Below are 20,851 nucleotides of genomic sequence, written 5' to 3' on the forward strand. Positions count from 1 at the left end.
TGCGTAAAGATGTGTTAAGCCTGCAGGAAAGACAAAGCAGGGACAAAAAAATTGAACATAGAATCCGTACAGTATGGAAACAGGCCATTAGGCCCAACAAGTCCGCACTGACTCTCCAAAGAGAAACCCACCTAGACCCATTCCCCTACACTATACTCTACATTTCCCCTGACTAATGCACCTAATCTACGCATCCCTGAACACTAGGGGCAATTTAGCGTGGCCAATTCACCTAACCTGCACCGGAGCGTGGGGAGAATGTGCAAACTCCAGACTGACAGTCACCTGAGGCTGGAATCAAACCCAGGTCCCTGGTGCTGTGAGGCAGCAGTGCTAACCACTGAGCCATTGTGGTTAATTGTTGTCAATTCAAAACCCTAAAACTCCCTTTCCAAAAGCACTGGATGTACCTAAAGCAAATGAACTGCTGCAGATAAAAAAGCAGCACACCACTACCTTCTCCAGGGCAAGCCTGGATAGCTAATAAATTGTGTTTCTAAATGCTAAACAGGGTATCAGTTCTGCCTGTGAAAGTCATTTGAACTCTAAGATAATGTTACTGCCTCATCGTCAGTGCCCTTTGACTGTCTAATTATACCGCAGGCTCTGCTGTATTATTAGGCTGTTTGAAAGAATTAGACCAGCTTTGAGTCTGGCTGTGTTGTGAAGCAGTGACAAAATGCGTTCACTGGCCAGCAGTTACATACTCAAAACCTCACCCAAGGAGGCAATTGCATTTAGGATGGCTACCATTTGATTGGTTGGTATTCGGGGAAATTGACCGATTCCGCATTGTCAGTCCTTTGCTTTACAACGCCTGGTGTAGTTTTTAAATCATCATACTTGAGTAGCAGTGTCAAAGGTTGGGAATGTTCAGTACCAGGTTGAGACAAACAGGACCAGGACAACTTGTAAAATTGAAGTGTAGCTGAGTACCTCAACGTGCATTGCCAAGAGTCAGCATCTTCTGAGGCAGCAAAAGAAAAAATAAAATTTTAAAATGTCAGGTAGCCAAAATGGAAGTTCTGAATTAAACTTAGCAAGGCTGTGTCATGTGGACATAAAGCTGTGTTAAAAACACCAGTATTTCTGGAAGGTAGCGCTTTGCCGCATCTTGAAAAAGGACCATGCACTTCATGTAAAACATGGTAAAGTGAGGCTGTGTGGCTTTTGGCACAGAGGGAAAGGTAGCATGCATGGCAAGATCCCAACTTTGACAACCGAGCCAAGGAATAGTCAAGCCACTTACATACAGTCAAGGAGTAGCCTTGATCGGTCTCCTTCACTATTCTAAAAGTTGGTTTGATTACTCCACATTCCCACCTTCCCAGACAGATTCTTGTTAAGTAAGATAGGAAATTATCTATGTCTGCCTTAAAAATATGCAAGGACTCTGCTACCACCACCTTTTTAGGGAGAGGGTTCCAAATACTCACAACCAATGTCCCTTCTCAGCTGCCCAGCAACACTCAGTGCAGCCACTGCAGTGTTCTGTGCATGGTGATTGGTTGCAGATACAAGCTGCAACTTTTACTTCCGTTTCTGGAGGTTCATGCAGAAGAGGAAAACGTCAGGGGGAAGATTGCTCATGAGAGGATCAATTGCGTCTCATCTCCGCTTATTGGGTGACTCCTGATTTCAAAACCACATCCTAGATTCGCTGAAAAGTGGAAACATCCCCTCATCCTTGGTACACTTTTTTTGTCATTTATATGAATGATTTGGATATAAATGAGGATTGGTTAATATGTTTGCACATGACACCAAAATTGGTGATGTAGTGGACAGTGAAGCTTATCTCAGTATAATGGGACCTTGATCGTATGGGCCACAGAGTGGCAGATGGAGTTTAATTTAGATAAATGCAAGGTTTGCATTTTAGTAAGGTAAATCAGGGCAGGACTTAAAACACTCAATAGTAGTGCTGCTGATCAAAGAGACCTTGGGTGCAAATTCATAGTTCCTTGAAAGTAGAGCGGCAGGTATACAGGATAGTGAAGAAAGCATTTCCTTTATTGGTCAGTGCATTGAGTATAAGTTGTCATGTTGTGACTGTACAGGGCATTGGTTAGGCCACTTTTGGAATAATGCATTAAATTCTCATCTCCCTGATAAATGGAAGATGTTCAGAAAAGATTCACAAGGATCTTGCTGGGATTGGAGAGTTTGAGCTATAAAGAAAAGCTGAATAGGCTGGAGCTATTTTCCCTGCAGCATTGGCGCCCTGGGGCGACACGGTGGCTCATTGGTTAGCACTGTTGCCTCACAGCACTAGGATCCCAGGTTCGATTCCAGCCTCGGGTGACTGTCTGTGTGGAGTTGGCACATTCTCCCCGTGTCTGCGTTGGTTTCCTCTGGGTGCTCCAGTTTCCTCCCACAGTCCAAAGATGTGCAGGTTAGGTGAATTGGCCATGCTAAATTGCCCATAGTGTTAGGTGCATTAGTCAGACAGAAATGGGTTTGGGTGGATTACTCTCCGGAGGGTCGGTGTGGACTGGTTGGGCCGAAGGGCCTGTTTCCACACTGTTGAGGATCTAATCTAATCATTGGAGGCTGAGGGGGTGACCTTACAGAGGTTTATAAAAACATGAGGTAAATGGATAGGGTGAATAGCCAAAGTCTTTTTCTCAGGGTTGGGGCGTCCAAAACTAGAGGGCATAGGTTTATGTTGAGAGGGGGATAATCTGAAAAGGATGTAAAGGCCAAGGTTTTCGAGCAAAGGGTGGTGCGTGTATGGAATGAGCTGCCAGAGGAAGTGTTGGAGGCTGGGACAGTTCCACCATATAAAAGGCATCTGGATGGGTATATGAATAGGAAAGGTTTAGAGACACATGGAACAAATGCTGGCAAATGGAACTAGGGTATCGGATTGGCATGGATGAGTTGGGTGCTGTCCAGCTCTATGACTCTTTCCTCACAAGGTAACCCCCCTTCTCCCAAGAATCATGAAATGGACTTCTGCAATTGCTTCTTTTGTATCCTTTCTTCCAGAATGAGTGTGAAACTGTACATAGTACTTCAGGTGTGGTCTGAACTGAAGCAAAACGTACCTACTTTTACACTGTGTTCCCCTGTAATTAACAACAATCCAAAGATGTGCAGATTAGGTGAATTGGCCAGGCTAAATAGTGTTCAGGGGTGTTAGGTGCATTAGTCAGGGGTAAATGTAAAGTAATAGGGTAACGGAATGAGTCTGGGTGAGTTACTCTTTGGAGGGTTGGTGTAGACTTGTTGGGCCAAATGGCCTGTTTCCATACTGTAGGGATACTATGGAATTCTATAACATTATTTGCTTTCCTAATCATTTGCTGTAATGCGTACTTGCATTTTGGACGGTGATGGCCTAGTGGTATTATCACTAGACATTTAATCCAGCGACCAAGGTGATATCCTGGGACCCAGGTTCAAATCCCTCCATGACAGATGGAGGAATTGGAATTTAATAAAAATCCAAAATTGATTCTAATGACAACTTATGACAATGAATTCCTTGTCGATTGTTGGAAAAACCCATCTGGCTCATCAATCTTCTTCAGGGAAGAAACTGCCATCCTTACCTGATCTGGCCGACATGTTGGTAGACTCAAAAATGTGGTTGACTCTTGGTGACTCGGGATGGGGAATAAATGCTGGCCTAACCAGCGATGCCTTAATCACGCGAATGAAAATTTTTTGTGAAAATCAGAAAACCCAGATGCCTCTGTTCTGTAAACTTTCTCAATTTCAGTAATGTTGATTTTTTTTTTGTTCCTGTAAAAGTGGAACATTATCAGGTTTAATCACATTCTCCATTTGAATCGGCTCCCTGGTGTTCAGGCACCCACCCAATATATCAGTGGTGTGGCCATTCTTTATCCTTGAGTTCAGCTGGTATTACTGAGCTATTTGGTACAGAAGAGATTACTCAGTGGAATCTCAGGGGAATACTGATGAGCCATAGCAATGCAGAGTAGGACGGTCAGTATGCATCTAGCATAAATCAGGTAGAGCAGCACAGGAACTGGAGCTTCCTTATGCACAGTTCCGTCAACTGCATTAACAGTGTGATTATTCCTTTGCATTGTACCTTTTATTCCAGTGATATGAGCACCCTGACCCAGGCAACCTACCCACAGGCACTAGCTGTCCATTCCAGCCAGCATCTCATCAACATCCAAGGTAAGGTCAGCTTCAACCATCACGGCGTGAATTTTTAAACTGCTTCGGGTGATAGGAACAAGAGGAAGTCATTCACGCATCCCCCTCTAACCTGTTCTGCCATTCAATTCCATTGAGGCTGATCTGTGAGTGCCCTCACCTCAGCAAACAGATGTCAGTCTCAGTTTTGGAATGTTGAATTGAATAGGTTTGTGGAGGGCAAGAATTCTAGATGTCCACACACATTTAAGGGGGGGGGGGTGGTGGCGCGCGGCGCGGCGCTTCTTGACGTCACCCCTGTACAGCCTGTACATTCTGGACCCTTCCTCGCCCCCAAAATTGTTTTATTGTCACTTATGCCACAATGAGATCATTCCTTGATCAACACAATATGAATGGAGTCATTTTGTCTGAATTTCTGGGTACCTCTGCATGCATTACGTGAGTTTGAATTGAAAAGTGCCTCAACTACATGGAACCCTGATCACCAATCTCCCCTGAGAAAAAAAATCAAGATGTTGGTATTGGACTCGGAGATTAATGGGTGGTCTAATGGAGGTTGAAAATGATTAAAGGATTTGATTGAGACGAACTATTTCCATGAAGTGCATGTTCTGAAAGAGGCGGGGTGGGTTGGGGGGGGGGTCCTTACCCCCTTAAGGAGCAGCACGGTGGCTCAGTGGTTAGCACTGCTGCCTCACAGCACCAGGATCCCAGGTTCGATTCCTGTCTTGGATGACTGTCTGTGTGGAGTTTGCACGTTCTCCCCGTGTCTGCGTGGGTTTCCTCCGGGTGCTCTGGTTTCCTCCCACAGTCCAAGGATGTGCAGGTCAGGTGAATTGGCCATGCTAAATTGCCCGTAGTGTTAGGAGCTTTAGTCAGAAGGAAATGGGTCTGGGTGGGTTTCTCTTGAAGGTTGGTGTGGATTTGTTGGGCCGAGCAGCCTGCTTCCACGTTATAGGTATTCTAATCTTAAAAAAAACACTTCCTCACACTAAGGACAGTAGAAATCTGGAAAGCCATGCTCCCTGTTGAGGTTGGGAGTCAATCTTGAAAATTTAAAAAGTAAGGTAAGCTTTTTCAATTGGGTACTGGAATTCAGGGTTCCAGAGTTAGAGTTCAGCTTAGACAGATTAAGAAAGGTCTGACTGAATGAAAGAACAGATTTGAGGGCCCAAAGACCACCTATTCCAGTGAAGGCAATTGACATTCACGTAGACATCTGAGATTTTCACTCTCTATTTCCAGTCGCCCTTTCAGTCTTTTCCCCTGAAGGAGGCACTCACTGCACCTCATCCACTTGGCTGACCTTAAAGATGCACCATCAAAGTCCAGTTCTGCCTGGTCCCACTTTCCAATGGGAAAGGATCAGGTTCAGATGCATGGTTTGTTGACTGACTGTTATTGAATCGCCGTCTTCACCATTTGTCCTCGCCCTCACTGCAATTAACGTTGAGCTCAATATGAATAAAGAACTGTTTCCGGAGCATCAAATAGGTTTTATGGACAATCCCAGAAGCCTCTTGCATCATGTTGCAATGTAACGAAGCAGCTTGCCCCTGTTCTTCAGGTGCAAGTGGGAACAGGATATTGAGTTGGATGATCTGCCGTGGTCAGGTTGAAAGCATTGAAGAGCCTATTCCTATTCCCTGTGATTCTGTGCTCCCAGAAGCTTTACCTGCGCTCAAGACAAGAGTCCCAAATCTCCAGCAGCAGTCCTTGTCAATCCTACAATTCTCTAGAAACTTTGATTCTGCAATATAAAATGGCAATTTATCAGAATGCACTTGGAAATTATTTTGAATATTTAGCATCAGGTACTACAGTCCCAAGCACTATATGGTGAGATTGGTGAATCTAAATCCCATTATCAATTTAGAAACTGATGGAGTCAGTGGGAACCATGCGAACACAACTTCCTGTCATTTAAGAGTGTGCCTGTTGTGAACCGTGGTGGAAATGTCTCCTCAGATCATTTTTAGCTTGTGTTAATTTTGGTTGGGAGAAGGTCTGAATATCAGCTGACGTTTCCGCTCATCCTTGACTCCTCGTGCTGGCGGGCACTAAAGGGATGATGGCATTTTCACCTTTATCCTCGTGTTCTCATTCCGCAGAAGGCCATGGGAGACCAGGCGGACTGTTGGGCGATCGGCCAAAATCACAGATGTTCACATCAGCCATTGCACAGGTAAGTCCCCCCCCCCCCCCCCCGGGCTGGCTGAGCTGTTAAGAATTCAGAATACAGACCACCGCCTGTACTCAGTAGGCAGCACTCTGCTCCCTGAGTCAGGAAGTCATGGATTCCAGCACAGAGGCTGGAGTGCCTCACCCAGACTGACACTTAGAGCACGTTTGAGAGGTGCAGCCTTTCAGTTGATCAGTTAAAACCAAGGCCCCCCCTCAAAAGGGCTTTGAAATGGCCAAAAGAGAAACATTGACCATGAATCTGATGGACAAGGCAGCAAGTTAGACCAAAACCTCACCACAACAAGATTCTTCTTCTTTCCAGTTTAGGATCTTGATACGGCTGAATTAAAGCCCCCTTTTCCATATAATCATCTGACACCAGGTCATTAGCAATAGTCTTGTGTGGATTTTTAAAATCAGAAACGTTATTTATTGGCACAATTTTTCTGGAAAGGTTTATCACTACAGTGTGTGCATACAGGTAAGATATAATAACAGAAAATTGGTTAAGAATAAACTTTAGTTAGTTTTTTATGTTGAGTCCAGTGAGGGTGATCTCTTCACTCTGGAAGTTCAGGAGCAGCCCACATAAGACCATAAGATATAGGAGCAGAATTAGGTCATTCGGTCCTTCGACAGTACTCTGCCATTCAAGCATTGCTGTTCTGCTTCTCTACCCATTCTTCTGTCTTCTCTATGTAACTTTTGACCCTCTTTCTCATCAAGAACCTATTTATCATTGTCTTGAAGACAGTCGATGACATGGCCTCCACAGTCTTTTGCAGCAATGGGTTTTCACAGATCCACCACCCTCTAGCTGACAAAATTCCTCCTTGTCTCAGTTTGAAAGAGTTGTTCCTTCACTCTGAGGCCTCTCAGTATTCCGTAACCTTCAATGAGATCCCTCCCTAATCCTTCTAAAGGTCCATCCAATACAGACTTCGAATCCTCACATGACAAACCCGGGATCATTCTTGAGAACCTCCTCTGGACCCCCTCAATGCCAGTATATCCTGGGCCCAAAATTGCTCACAATATTCCAAATGCATTTGAATCATAATCTAACGTGGCCTCATTAGTACATCCCTGCTTTTGTATTCTCGCCCTCTTGAAATGAATGCTAACATTTTGCATTTGCCTTACTAACTAATTATCAACTGAATCTGCATGTCAGCCTTAAGAGAATTCTGAGCTAGAACTTCTCAGTCCCTTTGTGCTTCAGATTTCTGAAGACTTTCCCCATTTGAAAATAGTCAATGCCTCTAGTCTTCGTGCCAAAGTGCATGACCCCTCATTTTCCCATAATGTATTCCATTTGCCACTTCTTTGCCCACTCTCCTAGACTGTCCCAAGTGCTTCCTCAACACCACCTGTCTTTGGGTCATATGCAAACTTAGCAACAATACCCTCAGTTCTTTGTTGGATCATTAATGTATAACTGATGCCCAGATGAAATAGAGAGTTTATTGGCAATAAGAGATGCCCTGTTATTTGGACAACTTTATCAAATTCTTGCATCCTGAGGACCCATTTGTTTTCTCAGACAAACATGTGACCTTCTGGAAACAGGTTTTGAGAATGATTTGGACATAGAGTCTTGTGGCTTTGTTGCCTGATTTCTGCTGTTAACTCAGCAGTGTGCATTGCTGACCTGCAAAGACCAAACCAAGCTTTCACATGCATCCTTTCACAGACTTAGACTACTCTATACTCACACACACTCATATACACACTCTCACAGATACTCACAACCCCCCTTCTCCAGACACACACACTCCTACAGACACACGCTCCCACACTCTCATTTGCACCCCCCCACAGACTTAGACACTCTACACTCTCATATGCACGCACACACACTCTTTCTCACACTCTCAGCCCCCCATCCCAGACAGACACACACACACAAACCCACGTGCTCACATATACATATGTTTGTGGGGTGAATTTGTACTTTGCTCAAAAAACTGCATGAATTCATGTGAACTCTGTGTTAACTCACTTTTTAGATTAGAATCAGTCTAAACATTATGACACAGGGGGCTAACACCTTCAACATACTATCTGGCTAACACCAGTTGTTAGAGTTAACCTGAGAATTTAACTTTTTAAAAAAAAAGTTTTGTGATTTACATATGAAAGAAGTGAAATAACATGGTCATTCTAACTTATGAAAGACTCAACAAACAATCTAGGTATTTTTCAATGTGTAATTTCAGTTACATCACATTGTAAACTTTTGCTATAAATTCTGTGTCGTACAATTGTGTCCTCCACAACCACCTGATGAAGGAGCGATGCTCCAAAAGCTAGTGCTTCCAATTAAACCTGTTGGACTATAACCTGGTATTGTGTGATTTTTAACTTTATACACCCCAGTCCAACACCGGCATCTCCAAACCAGAAATCGAAGTGTTATGGTTATGTGATGATTGGACATGCATACACATTGGAAAGTAATTCATAGTCCTATCAGATTCCATTGGTTTAGAGTGAAGGCAGATGGAGCTCTTTCGGACTTCCTTGTACTAATTGGTTTCATTAGCTGTTGTCATCTGGTACATTTTGGAGTCAAATTGAGTGTTGATGCCCTTGTTGTCTTTGGACAAGTCCTCACAATGACAGGTCCACAGGAGTTTTGTCCAGCAACAGCACTGTAATCTATTATTATAAACTTACTCAAATTGAGTTCCACGACTCAGGTGACATGTGGCAGCCGGCTTATAAATCAGTGGTGAGGAGAAAGTGAGGACTGCAGATGCTGGAGATCAGAGCTGAAAATGTGTTGCTGGAAAAGTGCAGCAGGTCAGGCAGCATCCAAGGAACAGGAGAATCGACGTTTCGGGCATAAGCCCTTTTTCAGGGCTTATGAAGAAGAGCTTATGCCCGAAACGTCGATTCTCCTGTTCCTTGGATGCTGCCTGACCTGTTGCGCTTTTCCAGCCACACATTTTCAGCTCTGATCTCCAGCATCTGCAGTCCTCACTTTCTCCTATAAATCAGTAATGTCCTTTTTTGAAACAGAGCATCCAGATGTCATCCATTTTGGGAAAAAAATGAATTGGAACGTTCTCATATCTGCTTGGCATCACGGGAAGAAGATTGGGGATTTCTGGATGCTTCAGACCAAATTCTACCCTGGTCCAATGGTCTGCTAAACTGGGCTAACTTGTCACTCGTCCGGTTAACCGTTTGATGGGGCTGCTCGTGTGGCTGTCAGACTTCCTGTAATAATCCCTGCAAGGTGATACATTTTGGAGGATCAAATTCAAGTGTGAGTTATACTGTAACTGGCAGAACCCTTAGAAACATGAACATACAGATGGATCTGGGTGTGCAGGTCCACAGTTCCCTCAAAGTGGCAACACACGTGGCCAAGATGGAGTATTGTGTTGCCACAGGGAAGTTACTTGCGTGGAACTGAGAAATAAGAAAGAGACAATCACCTTATTGGGATTGTGTTATAGACCCCTTAATAGTCAGCAGGAAATTGAGAAACAAATTTGTAAGATTTCAGTTATCTGTCAGAATAATAGGGTAGTTATGGTAGGGGATTTTAACTTTCCAAACATAGACTGAAACTGCCATAGTGTTTAAGGGTTTAGCTGGAGATGAACTTGTTAAGTGTGCACAAGAAACTGTTATGATTCAGTATGTGGATGTACCCACTAGAGAAGGTACAAAACTTGATCTACTTTTGGGAAATAAGGCAGGGCAGGTGACTAAGGTGTCAGTGGGGGAGCACTTTGGGGCCAGCGACCATAATTCTATTGGTTTTAAAATAGTGATGGAAAAGGATAGACCAGATCGAAAAGTTGAAGTTCTAAATTGGAGGTAGCCCAATTTTGACGGTATTAGGCAAGAATTTTCAAAACCTGATTGGAGGGGTTGGTGTTCACAGGTAAAGGGACGGCTAGAAAATGGGAAGCCTTCAGAAATGAGATAACTAGAATCCAGAGAAAGTATATTCCTGTTAGGGTGAAAGGAAAGGCTGGTAAATGTAGGGAAAGCTGGATTTCGAGAGAAATTGAGGTTGTGGTTAAGAAAAAGAAGGAAGCGTGAGTCAGGTATAGACAGGAGGGACTGAGTAAATCCTTAGAGTGTAAAGGCAGTCGGAGTATACTTAAGAGGGAAATCAGGAGGGCAAAAGGGGGACATGAGATAGCTTTGGCAAATAGGGTTAAGGAGAATCCAAAGAGTTTTTATAAATACACTAAGAACAAAAGGGTAACTAGGGAGACACTGGGCCCCTTAGGCTGCTTTGCTGATCTTTGTGTGGAACTGCAGAAGATGGGAGAGATACCATATGAGTATTTTGCATCAGTATTTATTGTGGAAAAGGATATAGAAGATATGGAAATAGATGAAGGGAAATAGATGGGGACATCTTGAAAATTATCCATATTACAGAGGAGGAAGTGCTGGATGCCTTGAAATGCAGAAAGGTGGATAAATCCCCAAGACCTGATCAAATGTACCTTAGAACTCTGTGGGAAGCTAGAGAAGTGATTACTGGGCCCCTTTCTGAAGTATTTGTATCATCGATAGTCACAGGTGAGGTGCCACTATTTAAGAAAGGTGGTATGGAAAAACCAGGAAAGTATAGACCAGTGAGCCCGACGTTGGTAGCGGGCAAGTATATGGAGAGAATGCTGAGGGACAGGATGTGCATGTATTCGGAAATTGGGGACCGATTAGGGATAGCGCTGAAAATGTGTTGCTGGAAAAGCGCAGCAGGTCAGGCAGCATCCAAGGAGCAGGAGAATCGACGTTTCGGGCATGAGCCCTTCTTCAGGAATGAGGAAAGTGTGTCCAGCAGGCTAAGATAAAAGGTAGGGAGGAGGAACTTGGGGGAGGGGCGTTGGAAATGCGATAGGTGGAAGGAGGTCAAGGTGAGGGTGATAGGCCGGAGTGGGGGTGGGGGCGGAGAGGTCAGGAAGAAGATTGCAGGTTAGGAATGCGGTGCTGAGTTCGAGGGATTTGACTGAGACAAGGTGGGGGGAGGGGAAATGAGGAAACTGGAGAAATCTGAGTTCATCCCTTGTGGTTGGAGGGTTCCTAGGCGGAAGATGAGGCGTTATTCCTCCAACCGTCGTGTTGCTATGGTCTGGCGATGGAGGTGTCCAAGGACCTGCATGTCCTTGGTGGAGTGAGAGGGGGAGTTGAAGTGTTGAGCCACGGGGCGGTTGGGTTGGTTGGTCCGGGTGTCCCAGAGGTGTTCTCTGAAACGTTCCGCAAGTAGGCGGCCTATCTCCCCAATATAGAGGAGGCCACATCGGGTGCAGCGGATGCAATAAATGATGTGTGTGGAGGTGCAGGTGAATTTGTGGCGGATATGGATTAGGGATAGTCAGCATGGCTTTGTGCGTGGGAAATCATGTCTCACAAACTTGATTGAGTTTTTTGAAGAAGTAACAAAGAGGATTAATGAGGGCAGAGTGGTGGACGTGACCTATATGGACTTCAATAAGGCATATGGTTACTGGTTACATGGAATACAGGGAGAACTAGTCATTTGGCTGCAAAACTGGCTCAAAGGTAGAAAACAGAGGGTGGTGATAGAGGTTGTTTTCAGTCTGGAGGCCTGTGACCAGTGGTGTGCCACAAGGATTGGTGTTGGATCCACTGCTTTTCATCATTTATATAAAAGATTTGAATGTTAGTAAGCTTGCAGATGACACCAAAATTGGAGGTATAGTGGACAGCGAAGAGGGTTACCTCAGATTACAACAGGATCTGGACCAGATGGGCCAATGGGCTGAGAAGTGGCAGATGGAGTTTAATTCAGATAAATGCGAGGTGCTGCATTTTGGAAAATCAAATCAGAGCAGGACTTATACACTGAATGGTAAGGTCCTGGGGAGTGTTGCTGAACAAAGGGACCTTGGAGTGCAGGTTCATAGCTCCTTGAAAGTGGAGTCGCAGGTAGATAGGATAGTGAAGAAGGCGTTTGGTATGTGTTCCTTTATTGGTCAGAGTATTAAGTACAGGAGTTGGGAGGTCATGGTGCAACTGTACAGGACATTGGTTAGGCCACTGTTGGAATATTGTGTGCAGTTCTGGAATCAGAAGGATATTGTGAAACTTGAAAGGGTTCAGAAAAGATTTACAAGGATGCTGCCAGGATTGGAGGGTTTGAGCTATAGGGAGAGGCTGAATAGGCTGGGGCTGTTTGCCCTGGAGTGTTGGAGATTGAGGGGGTGATCTTATTGAGGTTTATAAAATCATGAAGGGCATGGATAGAGTAAATAGACAATGTCTTTTGCCTAGAGTGGGGGTGTACAGAACTAGAAGACATAGGTTTAGGGTGAGGGGGGAAAGATATAAATGTGACCCTGGGGGCCAATGTTTTCGCACACAGGGTAGTATGTGCATGGAATGAGCTGCCAGAGGAAGTGGTGGGGGCTGGTACAATTACAGCATTTAAAAGGCATCTGGATGGGTATATGAATGGGAAGGGTTTGGAGGGATATGGGCCGGGTGCTGATAGGTGGGCTAGATTGGGTCGAGATATCTGGTCGGCATGGACGGTTTGGACCGAAGGGTCTGTTTCTGTGCTGTACATCCCTATGACTCTATGACACTACTAGAAGGATGGGGAAACTTTGGAGAAAGGGCAGAGATGGTTCACCAGGATGTTGTCTGGGCTTGAGGGCATTGGCCGTGAGGAAAGGTTAAAAAGACTAGGATTGTTTTCATTAGAAAGACCAGATAGAGCTCTACAGAAGTATGAGAGGCATCGATAGGATGGATAGTCGAAGGCTTTTTTCCCATGATTGAAGTTTCAGTTAGAAGGAGGGCACGGGTTCTAGGTAAGATGAACTGAAAATGTGTTGCTGGAAAAGCGCAGCAGGTGAGGCAGCATCCAAGGAACAGGAGAATCGACGTTTCGGGCATGAGCCCTTCAGGAATGAAGGAGGAAGAGAGCTTCTTCAAGGAAGGCATCCTTGCAAGAGGATTCGCAGTAGGTTAAAATCTTCTAGGAGAAAGTGAGGACTGCAGATGCTGGAGATCAGAGCTGAAAATGTGTTGCTGGAAAAGCGCAGCAGGTCAGGCAGCATCCAAGGAGCAGGAGAATCGACGTTTCAGGAATGAGGGAGGAAGAGAGCTTCTTCAAGGAAGGCATCCTTGCAAGAGGAGGGAGGAAGAAGGGCTCATGCCTGAAACGTCGGTTCTCCTTCTTCTTGGATGCTGCCTGACCTGCTGCGCTTTTTCAGCAACACATTTTCAGCTCTGATCTCCAGCATCTGCAGTCCTCACTTTCTTCTAGGTAAGAGGAGCAGAGTTGAAGGGAGATGTATGAGGGACGTTTAGTGGGAGGAGCCTGGAGCACACGGCCAGAAGAGGTGGTGGAAGCAGGCACATTGGTGACATTGAAGAAGCATCTGGATGGTTACATGAATAGGCTGGGAATAGAGGGATATGGACCGAATGAGGGCAAAAGGTTTGTTTTTTAGTTTGGTTTGGGCACAATAATCAGTACAGGGCTGGTGGTCCTGTTCTCTCTGTTCTTTGTTCCATCTCAATGGCAATTTATTGGATCTGAAGAGTTTGGGTTTTTTGAGGAAGCAAAAAGTACTCTAACTGTAAATAATTCCATCCAGGCTTCTGTTACTACCCTTCTTTATCCAACAGCCTTTTCTTATCAGGCCACTTTTTTGTTTTTGTTCATGGAATATGGGTGTAACATTTCTTGCTTATCTCTAATTGTACAGAGGACAGTTAAGAGTCAGTCACATTGCTGTGCGACTGGAGTCGGACCATGTACAATGCAGATTTCCTTCACTGAAGTGGATTAGAGAACCAAATTTTTTTTATTGCAATCGACAATGGTCGAGGATAGCTTTTTACCCTAGGTATTTTTTGAAGTCACATTTCACTATCTACCATAGGGAGATTCACAGAACATTAGCCCAATGTTCTAATATGGCCTCTGCAACGTGTTCTCCGTCCTACTCCGTAATCTTTTATATGTTGAACTTGTGTGGGAAACAGGCTGTTCTTCATCAAGTCAGATACCTAGTCAGCACCTTGATATAATAAGAACTGAATTGGAAAAGGAACCCGAACCCAACCATAACCCTCATTTCCTCTCTTCTGTCCCATGGTCTCTCTCCTTCTCTATGTCGCTTCCTTTGTTGGTGTATTACTGTCTCACTGTGTATCTTGTAGCGTATGCCCATTCTGCTTCCTTACCTTGCGCAGTCCCTTTCACCTTTAGTCACTCTCGTTTGCTTTCTAGGGCCTGGACCACACTCTCCCCGTTGACATCCCAGGTGCATGTCCTCTGTCTCATTTGTGCCCTTCCTTGGCGATCTCTCTCCTATCTCCTATTCCACACCCCATACCAGATTATTCTAGACCTCCTCCCAGATTTCTCTCTCCATCTGCCCGGGAGCCACCTCTCAATGTCTCTTCCATTTTGTTCACAGAGTCGTGCATTCACTGCACAGGCTGGATTCACAGCTGCTCAGCCAGACCATGCTCAGTACCAGTCTGGTCAGCCAGGACATAGCAGTTACCCAGTGAGCCAGCCCCAACATGGAGCACCTTATGGTCCAGGCCAGGCTGTCACCTATGCCAGCAGCCAGCAGCTTCGAGGTGAGTCCAGGTTGAATCTAGGAGTGTCACCATCAGCTCAGACACCAGAACCCAGAGTGAACTTGGTCTGTAGACTGATGGAAGACTATCGTGGTCATTGGGTGGATTAAGAAGATGTCTAAATGGGTTTTAATCGGGAGATCTTCAGTTACCTGAGCCAGAAACATTCATTATGTATTTATTACGGACATGAATTGGGCAGCAATTCGATTCTGTGAGAAATACAGACTAAATTTTGGTTGCTGCTTTTGAAGATGTATGCTTGAAATGTATAAACCTGTAAATAAATTAAAATTGTGGGAACATTGACTCCAGTTTTACTCCTTACCTCCTGGCTTTTATGGAATAAAACACTCAGCTTTGGAATTTTCTCCCTCAACTACTCTTTCTTGATAATGCATCTTTCCTGAAGTTTATGTTCTAATGTCTCCTTGTGATTAAGCATCGGATTTTATTTGCTAAATAATCCTCTGAGATGTGTATCTGTGTTAAACGTGCTCTGAATGCAAGTTGTTATTAATGATTCTCTTGTGTTCTTTTACCAGGTCCATCTGCTTTCCAGGCAATGTCTGCATACCTCCCACATCAGCAAACGGCCTACGCTGTCCACGGGCATTTTACACCTCAGCAAGGTAAGGATGGCTGATTGGGAGAGGGCCAGAAGCTCATGTTAACCTTTTAAGTATTTCTGGTGCCTTCCCTATTGGCATGAGGTGATGGCAGTAGTGGCTCTGGACTGCTAGATATTTGACCAAGTGGAGGAATCAAAATTCAGCCTGGTAACTGTGGAACATAGGGACGCTGTTCAGAATCTATCGCAGAGACTTGCGCACATAATCCACCAAGTCCAGATTGTGAGGGAGTGCAGCACATGTTTTCATTTGAAACTCCATATATGCCCTCTTTTGTGAGCAAAGAAAAGCACCTGAGGGAGCTTTCTCAGACATCTTGGGCGATATCTATCTTAGCAATTAACATCACTATCGATTCTTTGGCTATTTGTCATGTTGGTGTTTGTAGCGTCGTGCTGTGCATAGATTTGCTGCTGCATTTCTGGCACTGCATCAGTAACTACATTTTAAATGTGTGTGCACATGTATGAACATACCAAGAAAATTAGGGTGATTAATCGAGCCCCTTGCTTAGTTAAAAGAACTGAGGGCACTGTTTATCTGGTTGGTTTGACCCTTGCTGATCTTTAAGCGCAGTTAGGGAGTGGTGACCTTTCCACTTGTTGATCGTTTTTCCAGGTTCTCATCTATATCTCCCTTTGTTTTCATTACAGGCTTCATTCCCCCGAGTACGGCGATTCCATTGCAGAAACAGCTGGAACATGCAAACCAACAATCTGGATTCACTGATTCAGTACGTAGTCCTGTTGGCTGCATTCTCACTCCACTGTTCTCAACCAGTCGGGTTCAAACAAGCAATTCAACTTGAGTTCCTTGGGGCAAACTACCTGTCTATCAGAATCCCAAAGGACCAAACCTCTTCCCGTTTACTCGCATTGTACACAAACCCCTTCCTGGTTGCTCCCATTGTGGGCCATCCCAACGGACCAAAACTCCTTCCATTCAGTCTGCTGTACCCAATCCGAATGGAGCCAAGCATCCTATGTCTGTCACCCCATATGATAGGAATTCATGACTGTTTTAGTCCCAGCTCTACGTTTTTAACTTTCATCCTTGCTGCTATATTGACTGACCATTTGCAGTCATTGTCTGGTCTTGCCTCGATTGTCCTTTGTGTAAAGACAGCAACTATTGCCCGGGTGCGAGAGAAGTGTTCTGAGCAGATAATTTCACAGGCTTTGCTGAGATCTCAGTTGATCCCAGTGCTGAGGTAGTTTTGGGCAAGGCTGTGACAGTAACCCAGGATCAGGAAAATGATTTACACTTCTGGTGGGTAAGCCAACTTGAATAAGGATAAGAGATGAATGAGATATTAAATGAGTATTTTGCATCAGTAATTCTGTGGAGAAGGATGTGGAAGCTAGACAACGTGGGGAAATAAATAGCCATATCTTGAAAAGTATCCATTTTGCAGAGGAAGTGCTTAAAATGGTTTAGAACATAGAACATTCCAGCACAGTACCGGCCCTTCGGCCCTCTGTTGCATCGACCTGTGGAACCAATCTGAAGCCCATCTATCCTACACTATTCCATTCTCATCCGTATGTCTATCCAATGACCATTAAAATGCCCTTAAAGTTGGTGCGTTTGCTACTATTTGCAGGCAGGCCATTTCACACCTCTACTACTCTGAGTAAAGAAACTACCTCTGGCATCTGTCCAATATTTATCACCCCTCAATTTAAAGCTATGCCTACTTGTGCTAGCCATCACTGTCTGAGGAAAAGGACTGTCACTGTCCACCCTGTCTAACCCTCTGATTATCTTATATGTCTCAATTAAGCCACCTCTCAACCTTCTCTCTAATGAAAGGTGGATAAAGTCCTGGGACCAAATCAGGTGTATCCGAGAATTTGTTGGAAGCTAGGGAAGTGATTGCTGGGCCCCTTGCTGACTTACTTGTATGATTGATAGCCGTGGGTAAGGTGCCAGAAGACTGGTGCCATTGTTTAAGTAAGGTGGTAAGGGAAAGCCAGAGAACTATGGACTAGTGAGTGTGACATCAGTGATGGGCAGGTTGTTGGAGGAGATTCTGAGGGACGGGATTGACATGTATTTGGAAAGGCAGGGACTGAGTGGGGGTAGTCAACATGACTTTGTGTGTGGGAGATTGTGCCTCACTAATTTGAGTTTTTGAGGAAGTGACTAAGAGGATTGATGAGGGCAGAGTGGTATATGTTATCTGTATGGACTTCAGTAAGACATTTGACAAGATTCCATCCAGTAGACTGGTTAGCAAGGTTAGATCACAATGAATACAGGGAGAACTGACCATTTGAATAACATTGACTTGAAGGTAGGAGCCCACGTGTGATAGTGGAATGTTGCTTTTCAGAGTGGCGGCCTGTGACCGTGGTGTGGCGCAAGGATTGGTGCTGGGTCCACGGTTTTTTGTCATTTATATAAAATAAAGTGAATATAGGAGGTGTGGTTAGTAACAAAAACAGCAATTTCTGGAAAAGCTCAGCAGGTCTAGCAGCATCTGTGGAGAGAAATCGGAGTTAATGCTTAGGGTCCGACAACCCTTCCTCAGACCTCAAAGGTTAACTCTGGTTTCTCTTCACAGATGCTGCTAGACCTGCTGAGCTTTTCCAGAAGTTGCTGTTTTTGTTTCTGCTCTACGGCGTCCGCAGTTCTTTCAGTTTTGAAATGTCTGATACTGGGCAGAATGCATCTTTAAGGTGAGAAGGGGAAAGTTCAAAGGAGATGTGAGGGGCAAGTTTGTTTTTTACAGAGTAGTAGGTGTCTGGCAATGGGTGGTGGTGGAGGCAGATACAAGTCTTTTAGTTAAGCATGTGAATATGCAAGATAATTGCAACATTTAAGAGGCATTTGGATGGGTATATGCATAGGAAGGGTTTGGAGGGATATGGGCCGGGTGCTGGCAGGTGGGACTAGATTGGGTTGGGATATCTGGTCAGCATGGACGGGTTAGACCATGGTTGTAGGCCAATGGGTCTGTTCCTGTGCTGTACGTATATGTGTGGAGTGAGTGTCCAGCTAAGCACAGGCATGGAATGCTGATATTTCTGGTGATTGCTGTGGGGTTCATTCTTACTCAGAAAGTGCAAACCTCATCTGATGGCAAGAGGATAAAACAAGCTTAAACTTCAGAGGAGTGGATGCTCATGTGTCTGCAGGAGCGGGATGATGCCCTGAGAGATTTGAGGCACTAAGCTTCTGCATGTTATAGTCAGAAAGGTTTGAATGGGCTTTTGTGTATCAAAGGCGAACATTTTGACTTTTCTTGTTAAGTATGTACCCTATCTATTTGCAGGTCCTCTGTCCCAACATCTCCTAAGCCAGCTGACCCTTGCCCAGAGCCAGCAAGACAAAGAAAGGTCCCCTGTGGCCCACCCCGCCAGCCCCTCTCCTCCAAATCTCAAGGGCATTCATAAAGAGCAACCTTTACCAAGGCCTGCCAAGCGTTCTGGAATGTTTTAAAACTGATCACAGACCATCTGAGAAAGAGATTGGTCTCCTGTTGAAATTCATAGTTGAGGTACAATGGCCAAAGCATTGAAACCCAGTGTTTTTTTTTTAAAGCCTATAACATTAACAGCCCAGACACAGGCCTTTTGGCCCTTCTGCTCAGGTGTTTCTTCTCTCCGTGAACTTCCTAAACCCCTCTTCAACTCCCCCTTTTCAGCCTATCTTCCTTCTCCCTCATGTTTGCCCTCCTCAGCACGACAATACTGTTCCCCTCAACTGCTGTCTGTGGGAGCAAGCTCCACATTTCCCCACTATCTGGGTGAAGATCTTTCTCTTGAATTCCTGTTCAGATTTATTACGGTCTGACTGAGGTTGAGCGCCTTCAGGAACAGCAAGTTCTAGTCTTCCGTGTAAGTGTAAACAAGTTTTCTGCGTCTACCCTACTTAACTGTCTTCTTCATTTTAAAGACCTCGATCAGGTCAGCCCTTGGGTCTTCTCTTTCTAACCTCCAACTTTTCTTTCCAAAATTCGCTGCTTTCCTCTCCCAATTCCTGGCTTGGCCAAGGAGGGAGGAATGGAGGGCAGGTGAGGTCTGTGGCCATCGAGGGGCCATTCTCTTGATTGCATCCTTTCTCTGTCCTGGAGAGCTCCGGCCAGCCCCGCAACAGAACGAGGAAAGTTTGGCCTCTCTGGTGAGTGCATTTAGCTGGAGGGAGGAGTGGACCAGGAAGCAGAGGTAACATCCCAGTTCTTTCGTAACTGTTAAACCCACCCTCAGTCATCATTAGGCCATCTCCTTTCCGTTCCTCAGCTCAGATTCAAAGCCACTTCTGGGGATAAGGCTGAAGTTTTCTGGCTAATCTAACACTGGGAAGGTGGGAAAGCAATACCGTACCCACTTTGACCAGCAGCGCAGTGCGTTCAATGTGAACAAGAAGATTGCGCAATTTATGCTGAAGCTGGGCCAAACCTCTAAGCTTCTGAGAGATGGGGGTAGTGTCAGAACTCTTACTTCTCCCTTGACCCACTGTGAACCATCCTCTATTAATGCTAACAGCTTCCCGCAAAGCGGTAGTAGGTAATGACAGCGTGAATGAGGGTTCAGTGCTGCCATTTTAATGAGGCTGTTTTCTCCTGTCCCTCAGGCTGGGCTAACCTATGTCCATCCACAGAGACCAGCATCACCTGGGGCCTTCCCACATGGGACCCCACCTCAGCAGACCCTGCCGGTGAGTATCTGACCATCGGTGAATGAATTTCTGTGTTTTCTTAAAACAGAGGCTGTGGTTATTGGCCAGTTCTCTCTCGTTTGTTGGACGGGTTGCATTCAACAGTTCCATGAACAGGGAACTGGTGCAATGAGCCCTGAGCTCAGCTGAGGCTAGGTGACGAGGGAGCACGACTTTATTTAAAACCCGTGCTGTCCTGGCCTGGGAGTGTTGAATGGAGACACTGACATTTACTTTCTGTTTAAAAGGCAAGAGGGGGCTTTAACAACAAAGAACAATACAGCACAGGGACAGGCCCTTTGGCCCTCCAAGCCTGTGCTGACACATTTTGCCCTTCCATACGTAAACTGTCTTTACTTACAGGATCTGTAACTCACTACTCCCTTCCTATTCATGTATTTGTCCAGGTGCTCCTTGAATACTGTTCGTGTGTCTGTTTCCAGCACCACCTCTGGCAGATCGTTACAGGCACTCTTTGTGTGAAAAATCTTACCTTGTACATATCTTTTAAACTCCTCCTCCTCACCCCATTCCCCCCAAACTGCCACCACTTGCACCTTGAACCTGTGTCCCCTTGTATTTGACTCATACTTTCCACCCTATCCATGCCATTCATAATCTTATGAACTTCT

The 20,851-nt window shown here is 45.0% G+C and overlaps 1 protein-coding gene across 2 annotated transcripts in view; it reads left to right on the plus strand.

Moving 5' to 3' along the window:
* The window catches only part of gps2 (G protein pathway suppressor 2), a 46,222-nt gene that overhangs the window by 20,769 nt on the left and 4,602 nt on the right, over positions 1-20,851 (plus strand). For both annotated transcript variants that reach the window (XM_043686898.2, XM_087983004.1), the window contains exons 5-10: positions 4,079-4,158; positions 6,252-6,325; positions 14,757-14,925; positions 15,471-15,557; positions 16,211-16,290; positions 20,136-20,219. In XM_043686898.2, coding sequence (XP_043542833.1) covers positions 4,079-4,158; positions 6,252-6,325; positions 14,757-14,925; positions 15,471-15,557; positions 16,211-16,290; positions 20,136-20,219 — 574 coding nt within the window. The remainder of the gene's footprint in view (positions 1-4,078; positions 4,159-6,251; positions 6,326-14,756; positions 14,926-15,470; positions 15,558-16,210; positions 16,291-20,135; positions 20,220-20,851) is intronic.

Source organism: Chiloscyllium plagiosum, unplaced genomic scaffold (assembly GCF_037043375.1).
Source record: "Chiloscyllium plagiosum isolate Xiang-an unplaced genomic scaffold, Cpla_swu_hap1 HiC_scaffold_44, whole genome shotgun sequence".
Lineage (NCBI taxonomy): Eukaryota > Metazoa > Chordata > Chondrichthyes > Orectolobiformes > Hemiscylliidae > Chiloscyllium > Chiloscyllium plagiosum.